The sequence below is a fragment of the Rhea pennata genome, chromosome 4 (genome assembly GCF_028389875.1).
Source record: "Rhea pennata isolate bPtePen1 chromosome 4, bPtePen1.pri, whole genome shotgun sequence".
Taxonomy (NCBI): Eukaryota; Metazoa; Chordata; class Aves; order Rheiformes; family Rheidae; genus Rhea; species Rhea pennata.
Window position 1 is genome coordinate 75,048,405 of NC_084666.1, and position 15,146 is coordinate 75,063,550.

Sequence of the window (15,146 nt, forward strand, 5' to 3'; positions counted from 1 at the left end):
AGCTGTAGTAGATCTGTGAGAGTCTTCGCTAGAGAATATCGCAGGTGGGCTGAAGGGGGGAAGTGGTTAAGGACTTGGAAGAGAGATCTGTTGGGGAGTCACTAAAAAACAAGAGGCTCAGAAGTCTGGTGCTGAAAATGCAAGCTGTGAGTGTACTCGGAGGAAGTACTGTAGATGCTTCTCCTGTTCTTGCTCTTTGCTAGCATTCACCCAAAGCGAGGGTGGAGGTGAGATAGGGGCAGGCTGGCTCTGCAGTGGGAACCCCCATGGTCGCTCTCTTACCCTATCTCCCGATACTCATTTTCGGGTTTGAAACTGACGCTTGCAAAATCCCGCAAGGCCGCAGCCGCGCGCTTCAGCTCCGCGCTGCGCGCCGGCTCAGCCGCGCTGCCGCCGCGCCCTGCCCGCGGGCGGCTCCGCGGCCCTGCGCGCTGAGGGCCGCGCGGGCGGGCGGGAGGCGGTGGCGCCGGGGCGGGCCGGGGCCGGGGCCGGGGGCGGGGAGCGGCGCGTCCCGGCGCTCCGCCCGCCGCCCTGGGAGTCGCTGCGAGGCGGCCGTGGGGGAGCCGGGCCGGGGGCGATGCGGGTCTGCGGGCAATAGGCAGCGGCTGAGAGCGGTGCGCGGAGGGTGAGTGCTGCGGGCAGCGGCTGCGGGCGCCTCCAGGTGCGGGCCGGGGGGGGCCCTCCGTCTGCCCCCTCCCTGCGAGCGTCGGCAGGGTGGTCTCCTTCCTCCTGGCCTTTTCCTCCTAGTTTTAATTTTATCAGCTACCGAATTCTGTGTAGTTTGAGCTGTTCGCTTCCAGGGGATCGGGCTACCAGGGAGGGCAGAGAGACTTTAACGCAGCAGAAGAAGCACTTGGCAGTGGGAGGTTGGGTCCTCTCCCAGCCCTCTTCCCGGCGTTAAAATGGAAGGGGGGGGGGTCCTGGGGCCACATGGCATGATCCTTTCTTAGGGATAACACCCTGAGATGCTTTCCCGATTTTCCCCAAAATCTGTCTGCTCAACTGATGTTTTGGGTGGGCATGATGAAAAAGCTCCAACTGGGTCGTTATTGTAGGGCCGTGTAAATCAGGTGCGTGGGCAGGACAGGTCTGTGTTTGTGGTGTGGCCAAAATCTGTTTATGATCTTCTGGGTATCTGCTAGGTATGACTGAGGTGAAACTTCAGGTCATGTCCTAAGCGAGGCGTGAAGGGGGGAGATGGCAAGTCAGGGTCGGAGGGAGAGCAGGAGTTGTTAAATGGCCCAAGACTGACGCGTTGCTTGTCAGGTATGTGTAGTATGCTGGGCTTAGGCCAGACTGGAAACCAAGGCAGCCATAACAACACGCGATGCTTCCCTGTCTGCGTGTGTTTAAAGCTAAATATAGTACTGAGGAGTGAGGAAAACTCTGTAGAGGAGTTCCCCTAAGAGAGAGGAAGAGGGCTGGCTCCTCTCAAAGGAGGAGAATGGCCTGGGAAATCAAAACAGAGCAAAGAACAAAGAGTTACTCTATACCGCAGAGAGCTGTCCGTCTAAGCAAGGAGTGCTGAGAGGGGTGTTTTGAATGAGATTAAAGCCTGAATGGTCTGAGATACCAGGTTATCTGTGGAAAATGGGGACCCTTTCAACCAGAACTGTGTTTCTGTTCTGTGTCTCTATTTCAAAAGCCTCATTCCCAATCCAGAAACCAGCAATTTTGGGAATGGTATGGAAATTCCTATTTTCTCAACCTTATACTGCAGTTTCTAAATGAGGCATCTTGGAGAGAATCTGTAAAACAGCTGAAAAAAATGAGTGCTAAGTGTACTTGGGACAGGCAGATGAGCCGTATTGGAGAGCACTGATAGCTGAGACATAGCTCAGGTTTTGAACCAGTGATGGGGATATCACTCCTTTAAACAGGCAGGACCAAAACAAGCTGCTCTGGATTTTCTCAATATTTTGTAAAAGAGAAAAGAAAGTACTAGTTTATCATGGGTTAAGCTAACAGCAGCACCACCACACACGGATTAGTATTTTTTTTACATGGTACAACAAATCCCTGTTTGTTAATGTTCTTAATTGCCTTTTTCTGTTGAGCTTTTTTGGGGGAGGTACAGAGTGTTCCTTGTACTACAGTTTTATTAGTTATCTAAACACTCTCATGGAAATGCAGTAAGACATCGTACCTGTTCTGTGGACTGGAGGTTGAGCTGCTCTTAGGCCGTTTCAACACGACGAGCACAGCTTAAGGTTTGAGTCCCATCAGTGAAGGAATGTAAACTGAAAATAAAAATGAAAACGTGGGAATTTATTTATGTATCTTGGAGTAGTTAAAAAAAAAAAAAAAAAAGATATTTTGTCTTGCAGCGAAGGCAGGGAGACACCGAACACTGCCAGCTTCTGATACCAGGGGTGCACTGTGGCTCTGAGCATTTCCAAATATCAAGCACTAGATGTCGCAAGGAGAAGAGATATAGGAAGCATTGCATACTTTACCCTCTAGAGCTTTGCTTTAAAAATCAGAAGGCTTAGCAACTTTTCTTTCTATATAAGGTTTCAGTCAGCTTATGCTGGGAAGCTGAAACAGTGTTTGAGGTAGTGCTCGTTTTAACAGAGCATCATTATACCTAGAAAACTGGTGGGAGTTCTTGTCAAATGACTTGGGAGTGGGAGAGCCGGTGGTACTCACTTGATTCTTGTGCCTCCTTTGCGTGAGTGTGTTGTTCTTTGCAAGCGTGTTCCTGTTCGTTCTGTAGAGCTCCTTGCAGTAACTGCGGTCCGTCTCTCCCATTTGGAGACATGAGTATCAAAGCTCCAGCTTGAGCAGGGTAGCTGTTTCAGGAGATTTATTGTAAAGAATAGGCTGTGGAAGTCACTCCTTACTCTTGGAGGCAAGAGATGATCCAAATCGTTTATTTCCTTATATCTTTAGGCTATCTTTCTAGACAAAGTTAAAGACCAGTTTTGTCTTTGTTTTAACTCAGCTTGTCTTCCTCTTCTTCAGTTATTTGACCACTGTTCTGCTGTTCAATAGATTGTTGGACAATACAGAAAAAAAGCTGTTAGTTGGAATAAGGTAACTATGCATGTGAATGAAGTAAGGAGGCAAAACTTGTAAGTGACCAGGTGCTTCTACTTGAGCATCTTTCCCAAAATGTTAGTAGGTGAGCCACAGTTCCTTGCACTATGCACTTGCCTTTTGCTTGGCATGGGTTTGTGGGACAGAGCCACATCATCTAATGAATGCTTTGCTGGAAAATTAGCTTGCAAACAAAAGTTCCAGAATGTATTTTGCAGCCACAGTGAGGCATTGTGTAATTTACAAACAGGAGACAAAGAATCTACCTTTAGTTAAAAGCTACTGATATTTTTTCATTTATTATAGCTGCTGTGAGAAGTAATATTAAAAAAACTAAATTACTGCAGTGAGGAACATGCAAGGATGGCTCTCAGTACGCTTGTATTTTTAATTGGAAATAGGCAAGATCATGGAAGGAATACAGCTTTGTTTCCCTAGGTAGCTCTAGAAGAGCACTGCATGACTCAGGTTTGCATATTCTGATTATTTTGCTTTTGATTCACTACCTGCCTCTCCCATGGGGCCAGTATTCTGCTTGCGGCTTGTCACCTCTAAAAATAGGGCCAGAAATACAAGATTACAGGCCAATAGAGAGGGTCTGGAAAGCTGTGAGTCTTCATACCAAGACATTTGGATTTGTAACTAATAAGGCAGAGGATAAATACACTTGAGTCAGACTGGGGAGTGGGATATTTTCTAAGATAATTGCTTGCATTGGTACAAGCCAGATACTTCTACATACACTAAAGCAGTATGCTGATCTGACAGTACCTGTCCATCAGGGCTGTGAGTTGATCCTCCCCTGAAACATCCTGCAGAGGTTTGGCTATCTGTCTTTTGGATGATCCTTTTACAACCCAAGCTGGTATGTGCTTGTTAAATACCAGACCTGCTGTGTGTTGACTTAATAGGTGTAATTGTTTGAAAGGTGAGAAGACTTTGAGCCACTGATTGGAGCCCAAGGGTTGAGCATGGGAACTTTTGTCAAATCTTAAAGCTGACAGAAACCAGCAGATGCAGCGTGTCAGTGGAAGAGATTTCTGCTGTGGCTCTGCCTAGACTAGGGAAAAAGGTCTTTTAAGTCAGTGTAGATAGATTGTTCTCTTTGGGGGTTGCCAAGAAGCCAGTCTAGCTGATGGGAGCTAACTTTTTTGCAGGTCCATCATACCTCTAGCGTAACTCTCGTCTAGAATCCACTAGCTGATATTCAGCTGAGGTATAAATAGATGTTATGCAAGTACTACTGTTCTGGATAGAGAACTGTATGTGCTTTCCTTACAGTCAGAATGGGACTGTCCTTATTTATCTTCAGCCTAAATACATTATTATTGCTTTTCATATATGTTTTCTTGTTTTGCTTTAATCAGAAATATTTCTGCTGTAAAAAAACTCAGTATACATTGCTTTCAACTAGCTGTGTGTAAGTGTCAGTAAAAACAATTATATTCTGTACTAGCAATGGCAAAATAAGTTGCTCCTTAAGTCAAAAATGGAGATTACTTGAACCTTTTGCTTCAAAACAGCATTTTTCTGAGTCATCTAAATGGAAAAGAGAAGTTTGATGATGAGGTTTTAGATAGAACCAGTTAAATGAAATGAAGTAAGTACTGTTATGAGCACTAGTACAACTTGCTGTTGCAAATTATAACCTGGCTGTCCGTTATGATTATAAAAGGGAATGGTGCTCTCCTTAAGCATATTGTAGGTTTCACCAAAGGACAAAACATGAACGTCTGCAAAGACCAACAGCTTTTGCATTCAAAAGGTGTCTTGCTTTGAGGTTGAAGAAGGAACCATGTCAAGAGAGCTTCATGCTTAAGGCTAGTGCTGTGCTTCTGGCATTAATATAGTGGTATACACCTTCTTTATTCCTTTTGAAAAAACATCTTGGAACTTAATGAAAGAAAATGACCCTATACTAATCCCTCTTTGTACTGTCAAGGAGAGGAATGCACTAGTCAGCAACTGAGTGACAACCTAAGCCACGTGAGAAGTTCATAGCAGAGTCAGAAGTAGAACCAAACTCTTTTACCTGCCAGGTCTAAGCATGATGATGCTTTTTCTGATGACCATGGATGCCTGTGTGAAGACGTGTTTATGAATCTGGCTATCTCTGTGAACTAGTTCAGACCCTCTCTTAGACAGTGAATGTGCAAATGAAGAGAATTTATCTTTTGGCCTCAGTCATCTAAGGTGGGTGGGTTAGGATTACAGAGGTTCATGTCCCTGTCACATAAAATGGGTCACATCCCCTAGGGTTAGCAGGAGTCTGATACTGTGTTGCAGTCAGTGGTGCTCTTGTGATGGTCACATAGGACAACCTGCTCCCACTCCCATTGGCCACATCAGTTTTCCATTTCTTCACTAGCATGAAAAATGGACCAAAGGGCGAGTTGGAAGCACGCACGAGGTATGAAGCATGCTACAGAAATGATAGTCAGGGCTCTGATTCACTAGCGAGCGTGGCATAGCATGGATGACATTGCAGCTCCCAGCTGTCCACCCCACCCCACTCCCTGTTCCTGGACAGCTGAGCCACTGTGAATCAGCTACTGAATCACTCAGTTTACAGCGTGATGTTTTGAAGTAAGTCATCACTGCTTTTCGTTTGCCTTAAAACTCCTGACTGCAACTGCAGCAGTTAATCAGCTGATTGATGAGCAGCTCAGCTGTCCCTGCATCAGAGGAGGAGGCCGGGCGGTAACCTCCTCTGGACTTTCAAGCTTGGCAGTGTGCTGGTGGATGGGAGCCCTGACTGAGCCAGTCTGCAGCTGAAGAGGTGGGGTGAATGTGCATGCTTTTCCTCTATACTGTGTTATGTCTTTTCTGGTTGTGGCATTCAGGAGCCCTATGTTCTCAACAAAACAAATGGCAAAATTCTTTTGTGCTTTTCTGGATGCAGTTAAAGGAATGCTTGCTGCCCTATTCTAAAAACCCTACCCTGCCTCAGTAGGTTAGAGAAAGCATAAGATTTTAGTAGCATACTTATGGGTTTTTGCATTTAATATACCTGTTTGCTTATTTCAAAGCTCTGAATTTTGGCATCAGCAGTTCCAGCTGATTTCTTGATGCTTTGTGTTGGGCCAGCCAACCAGTAATATTTGATTTTGAATTAAATGTAACATAAAGGACTGAGGAGCTCATACTCAGCTTGTGCATTAATTTTGTTTTAAATAAGGTGGGTAGAAGAAAGCTCATAAATGATTTTTTTCTAAAGGAAAATATATCCTTGGAGATTAGAAGAAGTTACTTCTTAATACAATCTCATTATCAGTGGTCTCCTGAAAGTTCCTTGCTTTTACTCCGGCTGTCTTCTCTTAATTTTTGATAGAAAAAAGCAGCTTCACTTGTCTGCTTTTTAAGAAAGATGATATTTCACTGCATACTTCGGCTAGTCTGAGGCCTTTGTGCTTGTTTTTGCATTTAATTCATTCTGTAAATTACTCCAGCTTTATAGGATTCACTATGGAACGTGCAATGGACTGAACTTTTCTAGCATCTTAGGAGGCTTGTGACATATAATTACCACTGTGCTAATCCATCATGTCACTGATAACGAATACTTATCTTGGATAGCTCATGTTCTAAACCTCCTTTCTAAAACTGGAAAAAATATAATATAGGATTATCAGAGATTTACAAGGTAAAACAAACAAATTTCTAGGAGGATAGCTCTACTTGTGTAAAAATACCTAACAAGTATTAAATTAATTGTCAAGATGAAGAAATTGTCAGTAAATTAAAAAATGTACTTGCAACTAAAAAGATTTGTCAGGTCTTTACTCTTTATCAGTGATATCTACTCTTTGTGTCTTGCCTTTGGGGTTTATAATTCCTGCCTTGTTGGTTTTACTTTGCAGCTATAATCTCGGCTGCATTGTGATTATAAGATACACGTGTACTGAGGGATCTAATTTGTCTGTTACGCGTGCGGTCTTGTTTTAATGTTCTGTGTTTAAAGGCTGCTGTGTTGGAGTGTCCAGCAATGCAGAAGGATTGATTCCTTTGCTTTGATTGGAAGGAACATATGCCATGCCCTCTTGGCCTGAGTGATTTTCCTGCAATTGGGATTTTTGCCATGATGCCTGCTGGCGTTGCAGTGCTGCTGTGACACAGCCATCCTCAGTATCATTAGACTGGCTTTGATCTCCCTGCCCCATGGAAGAATCGGGGGGGGGGGGGGTAAAAGAGGGTTGTTTCTTGGTGCTTAGGCAGACTACGTAGGGTCAAAGCACACTGACAGCAGGAAGAACTTTTATGTATTTTCCCCCCTTTTTTTCCCCCACCCTGGCAGATTCTGAGACGTTTAGGGCATTCTTAAAACCCCTCTGCTTTTCCCAGCGCTCTCAAGCATAAACGCATATGCACGCATGTCCACCCACACTTGCAGTTCAGCATCCAAGGAATTTAAACAGAGTCCTGAGTGATTCAGGATCTGCTTAATTTGCTGTGCCAAAGTTCTCGCACATGAGTGAGCCATGAGAGGTGGTGCATCTGATCGTCCCCCCCCATCTTCAGCTGGTCCTGTTTATACCAAGAGTGAAGAAAAAGTTTCTTTCCATATTCAAGAGAAAAAAACCTTTAACTGAAATTCAATTCCTGATCTGTTCTTTGCTTACTAGGGGTTTTCTCTTTTCTTTGCAGTCTGTTGTTGCCTGGTAATTTATTGAGAAATTGAAATTGTTCATCCTCTGCTGTTTGGTGAATATGAAGTGGCTCAAGGCTCAGTCTGTCTTGTGTCTGTCTCAGGTCTTTGCTTTTCCTGCCAGAGATGAAGGCTCACTGATCTCTGCTGGGTGCGAGACGTGTTTCTACCGTTACACTGCTGTCTAGCAGTATTATCTGCAGATAGTTTTAGCCCTCCTACTACTATGTGGTGGATTGCTTGTAAGTTACTAGTATCTTGCTGTACATTTCAGCCAAGAAGAAGCTTGTGTCACTTCCCTTTCCAACTCCTGCGCAAGTATGAAATACCATTTATAGTCCTCTGCCTCTTACAAAATACAAGTAGTAAGAAGTATTTTCTAAAGTATTTGTATGAAAGATGATACAGTTGGAGGAACTGTGAATGAAAGTTGATGCTAAAGTCACACTGTCAGAATTATATGGTAAGTGAAGTCGTGTCACAGAGGAATTGCAGGAAGGAAAACAAGCTGTGGTAGTTCCATGTGCTTAGTTTCTGCAGGTAAGACATCTGAAGCACTGATTTGGGAGTTTACAAGTCAAACTACTGTGAAGGTCAGAAATCTGAAAAATTTTGTCTTACCTTTCAGCACAAAAAACAGATGCTTTGTAAACCAAGCTAGCACTCCCAGCTGAATGGAATGCAAAGGCAGGTCTCTGTGTCTGGCATGCTTTTGTTCTCGGTAGCCTGAATCATGATATAAAATGCTCTATGCTTTTCACAAACACCTCAGAAACACTTAAGATAAGGCTGGACTTTGCTGGTAAGTACCAAGTCCTTACTTCCTTTCTATATGTTACAGCCAAGGCTCATTCTGACTTGTGCACTCTCTCCCAGCTTGGCACAAACTGTTAAGATTTGTCATTGTTACCCCAGCAGTATTTTGTTTTTCTGTACTCCAGTTTTACAGCTGCCTCCCTTAACGGCTAAAGCGTGCAGGGAAGGCAACTGTTCTGTAAACGTGGTTCAGGGTTTCTGACATACAGAGTGAAGTAACTCTGAGGGGGTAGGATCACAGGCTTCAGGTTTGCATCTTCTATGAGGAGGTGTGTTTTGGGATTGATAACGAATTCAATCACCATTCCTCTGGCTGAAGGAGCTCCCCTGTGTATTATTGGAACGACCTGTATATGTCAGAAAAGGTGAAAGTTTGGTAATGGCTTTAAAGGTGCCTTTCATGATTACTACTGAATCACTCAGCGGGTACCTCTATAAAGGAGACAAGCTACCCATATTGTTCGATCTGTTTTAGAGGCCTGATGTGCAGACAGAACTCCTAAATATACGTGGAAAGAGAACAAACCAACGCAACCTTCTACTGTTGCTGGTAGAAGACAGATTCTTTCCTGTCGCTAAATGTCAAGGTTTGGATGAGTGCTTAGCAGAATGGAAGCTTTATCTAATTCCAGCTTCTGCCAAACTGAAGGAAATGATGGGGTTTTGAGCACATCATCTCTGGTTCTGGCATTCTATTTACATGACTGTTATTAGGTAGATTGTAACTTCTTTCTTGTGAGATGCTATTCAAAGTCAGAATGTGGACCTGAATATCCAAGATCTCATATTCTCCATAATGAGACAAAATACAGGAAAATTGTTTTATTCCTCTTTCCACAATGCAGATGGTTAACTGCTGTCAGTCACAGAAAACATCACTAGTAGAGCCAGGAAATGATTTAAATGTTCTTTCCTTCAAGTCAGCTCTTCAACCAAAAAATTCTACTCTTTTTTATTAAAAAAAAAGGGAGGGGGAGAAAAAGGAGAAATACATGTATTAAATTTTCTTCATAGCCAAATGTTTCCAGAGCCCAGTTTAAAAGTTCCAGTTTTAATTCCCAGGATATTTTTCACCTAAATCATTTTTCCTGTCTCAGTTTTTCTACTTCGTGCTTTTCAGAATGTTGTATTGCTGCCGTTTATCAATAGTTTCAGGTCCCAAGATATCTCTGCTCTATATTTCAAGACTTCAGGGACCAGATTTTGCTCTGTGACCAGCATTTCAACTTCACTGAAGTTATTTTGAAGGCAGAGCTTGCTGTTGTATATTTAACTCCTGAACTAATCAGAACAAAATATGCTGCTTTTTATCTCCACCTCCTTAAGAATTACAGCAAAAGAGTCAAGGTCAAGGTGATAGAGGAAATGTGCTGGAAAAGCACATGCGTTATATGAATCATTCTGTTGGCTGTGCTATATTTATCTCTCTCACACTTCGATATCATCCCTTTTCATTGCGTGGACAAGATGTTGTGTCTCATCTACTTGAGTGAAATCCTCTTTGTCTGACTGTGCAGCACACAGAACATCTCTTACCTAGTACAGCTTGATGTCTTGCTGAAGCAGAACTGAACTCTGTCAAGTGATTTCCATAAGTGGACAGCAAATAAATGAGCCAGTATGTACTTTTCAGGACCTGACTTTTGAGATTTTTTTATATTGTGATCAATTGCTGTATCTACGAATGATCTGATGATTTTTTTTTCTTCCCTTTTGATTTAGGCAGAATGAGGCTCTCTATCTTAAATTTATTTCAAAAAAGACTTGAGCAGTTCTGGGGATAATTTGCTGTGCTAGGAGCTAGGGGATTGCAGACTTCCAAGAGATCCCATTCCATTTGGGAGTTAGTAATTAGAATTTCTGCACTATGGACCTTCTAAAAAACTTGGTATTTTACAGAGGCATAATACATATTATGCACTTGTGAAATAAGTTGGAGAAACGCACTCTGTGATTCACATCTGTTTCGGTTCTTACTGTGCTAGTAGTCTGAATTTTAGAGATATGTTAAACAGGAGGTTTTTCCTCAAGCACTACACCACCTCAGACTTTGATATGAGATACTACCTAGCTCCTTGAGGGTTATGTGAAATCATAACTAATGGTTGAGGGTCAGCTTGGATAAAACCTCTGCAAATTCCAATCTCACCCTGAATTGGACTTACTTGGTTAATACAAGATCTGAATTCAAATCAGCTCCTCTCTTTGTTTTTTTACAGGGCCAAACGTGTTACCAAGGGGTTTTGCAGAACCAAACTAGACTTTCTCACTTTCCTTGTGGAGTATTACCTTGGAGGCCACAGGGCTACAAATGTTTGGTAAGTGCAGTTATTTACAAAGTACCTGTTATTTCTTGCCTTTTGACTGAAGAAACTTCACTACAGTAGCTGAAATGACTTCTGAATTCTGGTACAAACAGAACATATTTCAACACCAGTGGGCTTTAAAATACTTCGGATTTGTTCAGGTCTGTCTTGCAATTAAGGCACAGTGACCTTTACACTGTATGAAAGCCCAGGAAATATTGCAGAAGTGCCTTGACAGCTCCGTATTAATACTTTGTTTCATGAACTTTGATAGCCTTATGAAGAGACTTTTTCTGTCTCTGTCAGGAGACTTTATCATTGCAGAGCATGGCAATGGTTGTGTTGCATCTCACCTACCCAGAATCTCTTCTACTAGAACCTGTTTTGTTCAGTCTTGCACCTTGTGCTCTTATGCTGTGGCACGTGTGTTTCTTTTATTCTTCTCTCCTCCCAGTTCATTGGGCTGGAAGGAATTGAATCCATGGCTGAACAGCTGCACAAAGTGACTAATGTGACTTTTCAGACATGGAGACTCCTCACTCTTTCCCATTTTGATGCAAATGTCTTTTGGCATCTCAAAAACCAGATTAGTGCAGGTCATGTATGCGGGGAGGCTCTGTTCGCTGTCCTTCTCTATCTTTGCAATGGAGTTTGGCTTTCTTTATTGTTTACTTTCTGAATCCCTTAGTCTTGTGTTGGTTTGAATACCTCCATTATCCAGACATGCTGCTAGAAGCAGTGAGTCTTTGGCTCTATATGAAGTGCTTTAGGTCCTCAGGAATCCAGCTAATAACTTAATAGCTTCTAGTCTTTACTGAGATCACTCTGAAAAGCGCTTTGTTTTGAGTTGCAGAGCGCACAGATGGCGGCATGCTACTTATCTCCAGGCTGTCACATTACTAGTTGTTCTCAAAATCGTGTGCCTTCACAGACTGGTGTTCGCCAAGGACTGTGGCTTTAAAGATCCTTTTTCCAAATAGGATTTGATACAATGGAGAGAAAAGCAACAGCATCTGCACTTACAATGATGGCTCAGGGGCATTAAAGCTTTTTTTCAGGCACACACACATGGTCTGTCAACACAGGCACAGCAACCTGTGAAAATTATCTTCAAAATTCGATCTCTCTTACCTCCTAATTGTGGAGAGGAGTGGAAGAAGTGTATGATTCCCTTTTCTTTTGATCCTCCTGCTCCTTGAATGTGATTGCTTCATTAGTACTCACGGTGCAGTAAATCTGGTAATGGAGTTAAAAAAAAAAAAAAAAAAAACACCACTAACAACAAAAAAACTCCTCACATTTGTGGTTAAAATTAGGCACAAACCTAGCTTGCAGTAAAGGCTCTAAAACCTAGGTTCTTTAACAAACTGCTTCTACCAGAAGGCAGGGTAGAGGGAAGGCGGGTATAACTCACCTCCTAAGTAATCAGAGACATTATCTTTTGGCCTTTTCACATACTGCATCACCAGAAGAGCTCTTGGGTGGTCGTTGCCCCCTCTCTGCCCCCCTACAGTATTGCTTTGTCATTGGCTGTGAACAGCCTGCAGCATTGGTTCATCTAAGATTTTTGTTGGTGAGTTATTTTTATTCTTCAGGCACTGAGATGCTGATTGATGAGTAATTACTTTTTCTCTAATGCTAAGCACATCTAAAGCTGGAAAACACAGGGCTGGATTTTTCATCTCCTCTCCAAATTTAGAGGGAGGGTTTAGCAGAGCTCCATCTCTGCTTACATCTTTGATTACATTGGTAGTGAACTATACGCAGGCTTTCCAAGTTTCTGTGGAAACACTCAGAGAATAGGTTGAGATAGTTGCTATTAAGTGTGAAGTTTTAGCTTGGGTCAGACCTGTCACAGTGTTACTGGGAAACCCCACAGTTGATTTACCTGGTAGAGTAGGGGAAAAGGAGCTTTTGAGTGCAGTTACATGGCTCTGCATCACACAAGTAGACTGTCATCACACATAACCTTTTTTATGGTTTATTTTACTTTGTATCCCTCCATGTTGATTTGGGGCTGCATCTGCCCATAACAACTTGAAGACACTTCCACATAGAGTCTTGCTGTCATGTGCAGCTCCTGTCAGGATTTTGCCCAAATTCATCAATTAATGTTATACCACATTCCCCAAAGCTTTATAGAAAGTTTGAGTTCCCAAATATCTGCCAAGATCCTTGCACACTCCTTCTCACTCTTAACCGTAATCTCTTATCTGTATTTTAACAAGAAGCACCGAGATGCAAAAGAAGTGCCTAGTAATTGCAACAGACAGACAGTGGCTGGAGCCCTTTCCTGAGAAATCTGCACGGGCTGAAAGATGATACAATCTTTACCGTGGTGGGCAAGCAACCTAGGGCGTGGGACTGATTTTTCTGGTGTGGTGCTGTGATACCAGCTCTTGAGTTTAGAATGCCTTTTATGTTGCACCTTCTGATAATTATACCTTCTCTCTTGTGCATGTGTGTGTTCCTTCAGGAAAGGATGCCACAGACACCTCCCTTTGCAGCTATGTTTGACAGCAGTGGATACAACAGGAACCTGTATCAGTCAAAAGAGGAAAACTGTGGAGGACTCTATTACCATGATAACAACCTCCTGTCAGGGTCTCTGGAAGCTCTGATCCAGCATTTAGTACCCAATGTAGATTACTATCCGGATGTAAGTCTATACTCCTCACAAACTAAATGGCTAGGCCTGATGCATCTCATAAAGGGAAACTGGTAAATGTGCAGCTAAAACAGAATGTGTCACATGAAATTGCTAGGAAAGGGGTTCAAGTGACTGATCAACATTGATACTGTATGAACAGATGTGCTGCGTGCAAGGTCAGCATGCAGTACTCAACTGACTTAAGTCTAATCCTTAATTACTGCTGTTGTTAAGTGCACAACCTTGGTGATTCATTTATAAAGTACCTAACGTGGCTTACTGTGTGATGGATTGCACCACTGAACATTAAAAATCTTTCAAGAATGGGAGGCCCTCTGAAGGCAGACTGAGGAGAAAGGATGACCAGCATAACTTGATGGGGTGCATTTAGTTTAAAGTTAACTAGGTTTTAATAAGTTTCCTCGCAGCTGCATCTCAGGTCGACATGGATCTTGCAGTTAGCAACTGCAATGTTGAATTGGCACCGTGATGTCGGGAATCAGCAGAAGCCCAGCCAGAAGCTGGGCATGAGAATGGGGCATTTGTCATCCGAGAATTCTTGGCCTGCCTAGAGGCATTAGTGCATTGAGGTGTTTTATGTCTTTATCAGAAAAGAAGGATGATACCAAGGAGTCTGGGAGGGAGGATGACTGAGGGTAGATGAAACTACGCCACTATTTGTTGAAAGGCTTTAGCTGAAAAAATAATTCTGCTTATGTTCAGCTTCCGTTCTTGTAAATCAATTCACAGTTCCGAGACAGGATCATTTTTTATTTGTATCACAGCTAACAGCACTCCAGGACTATTCGTAAGCTATTTATTATCCATTAATGCTTAAAGAAAACATGAAAATGTGTAGCTATTAGACAGTGATTGGTCAAACGTGATGATTTATTTCTGGTTGCTAGAACTGTAATGTTGTAGTCTCTTTTTTGTGGGTGCTACAGATAGTTAATTACTAACAGTGTGGGGAGTGGAGTGGATGGGTATTTTGAATAGCAATCTCACATTGAGTTAAAATCTTAATTCATGGGAGACTATTGCAGCAGAAGGACCTTCTTCTTTTGCCTTCAGAATGAGTTATTAATTGTTACTCCCTAAAATTAAACTATGTGTATTTCCCTTCTGCCTACTAGATAGGCAATACTGCGAAGGATGAACAGCATTTGGGGCTTCTTAAAGGAAGTACGAGACTATAATGTGTGTTTACTGAAGTCGGACAGGCAAATACAGCCCAGAAAAGATGGAGTGCATGATAAAATCAAGACAGTTCAATGACCTGGCAAACTGGCATTGGGCCATCTTTTTTTCTTTTGTCTTCTGGAGCCTGTTTACTTTAACTAGAAATGTGGAAGCAGACAATATTCTGTATTGGTATTTTAAGTAGCTTGGGCTTGTAGCATGAGTTATATTCTATTGTTGGGCTAGAAAGTGTTATGTAATCTGGTAATTGCTCTTGCAAAAAGGTTTACTACAGAGCAAGGAAGGAGGAGTTGAAATTATATTCTGAGTAATTTCAGGTACTGAGCTTGTTAGAACATTTTGTACAAAAGGAGAACTAAACCAGCCCTGCCCTGCCTTGTTTTGGTTTAATCTTGCATAACTTGGCTCAAGCACAGATATATAGTACTGATTCTTGAGCTATGACAAGTTACAATTAAATGCTTACTGCTGTAGTAGTAGCACTTTG

The 15,146-nt window shown here is 42.6% G+C and overlaps 1 protein-coding gene across 2 annotated transcripts in view; it reads left to right on the forward strand.

Moving 5' to 3' along the window:
* The first annotated feature begins 536 nt into the window (after nucleotides 1–536).
* The window catches only part of RASGEF1B (RasGEF domain family member 1B), a 34,184-nt gene continuing 19,574 nt past the window's right edge, over nucleotides 537–15,146 (forward strand). For both annotated transcript variants that reach the window (XM_062574342.1, XM_062574343.1), the window contains exons 1-3: nucleotides 537–625; nucleotides 10,720–10,818; nucleotides 13,283–13,465. In XM_062574342.1, coding sequence (XP_062430326.1) covers nucleotides 13,289–13,465 — 177 coding nt within the window. In that variant the 5' untranslated portion in view covers nucleotides 537–625; nucleotides 10,720–10,818; nucleotides 13,283–13,288. The remainder of the gene's footprint in view (nucleotides 626–10,719; nucleotides 10,819–13,282; nucleotides 13,466–15,146) is intronic.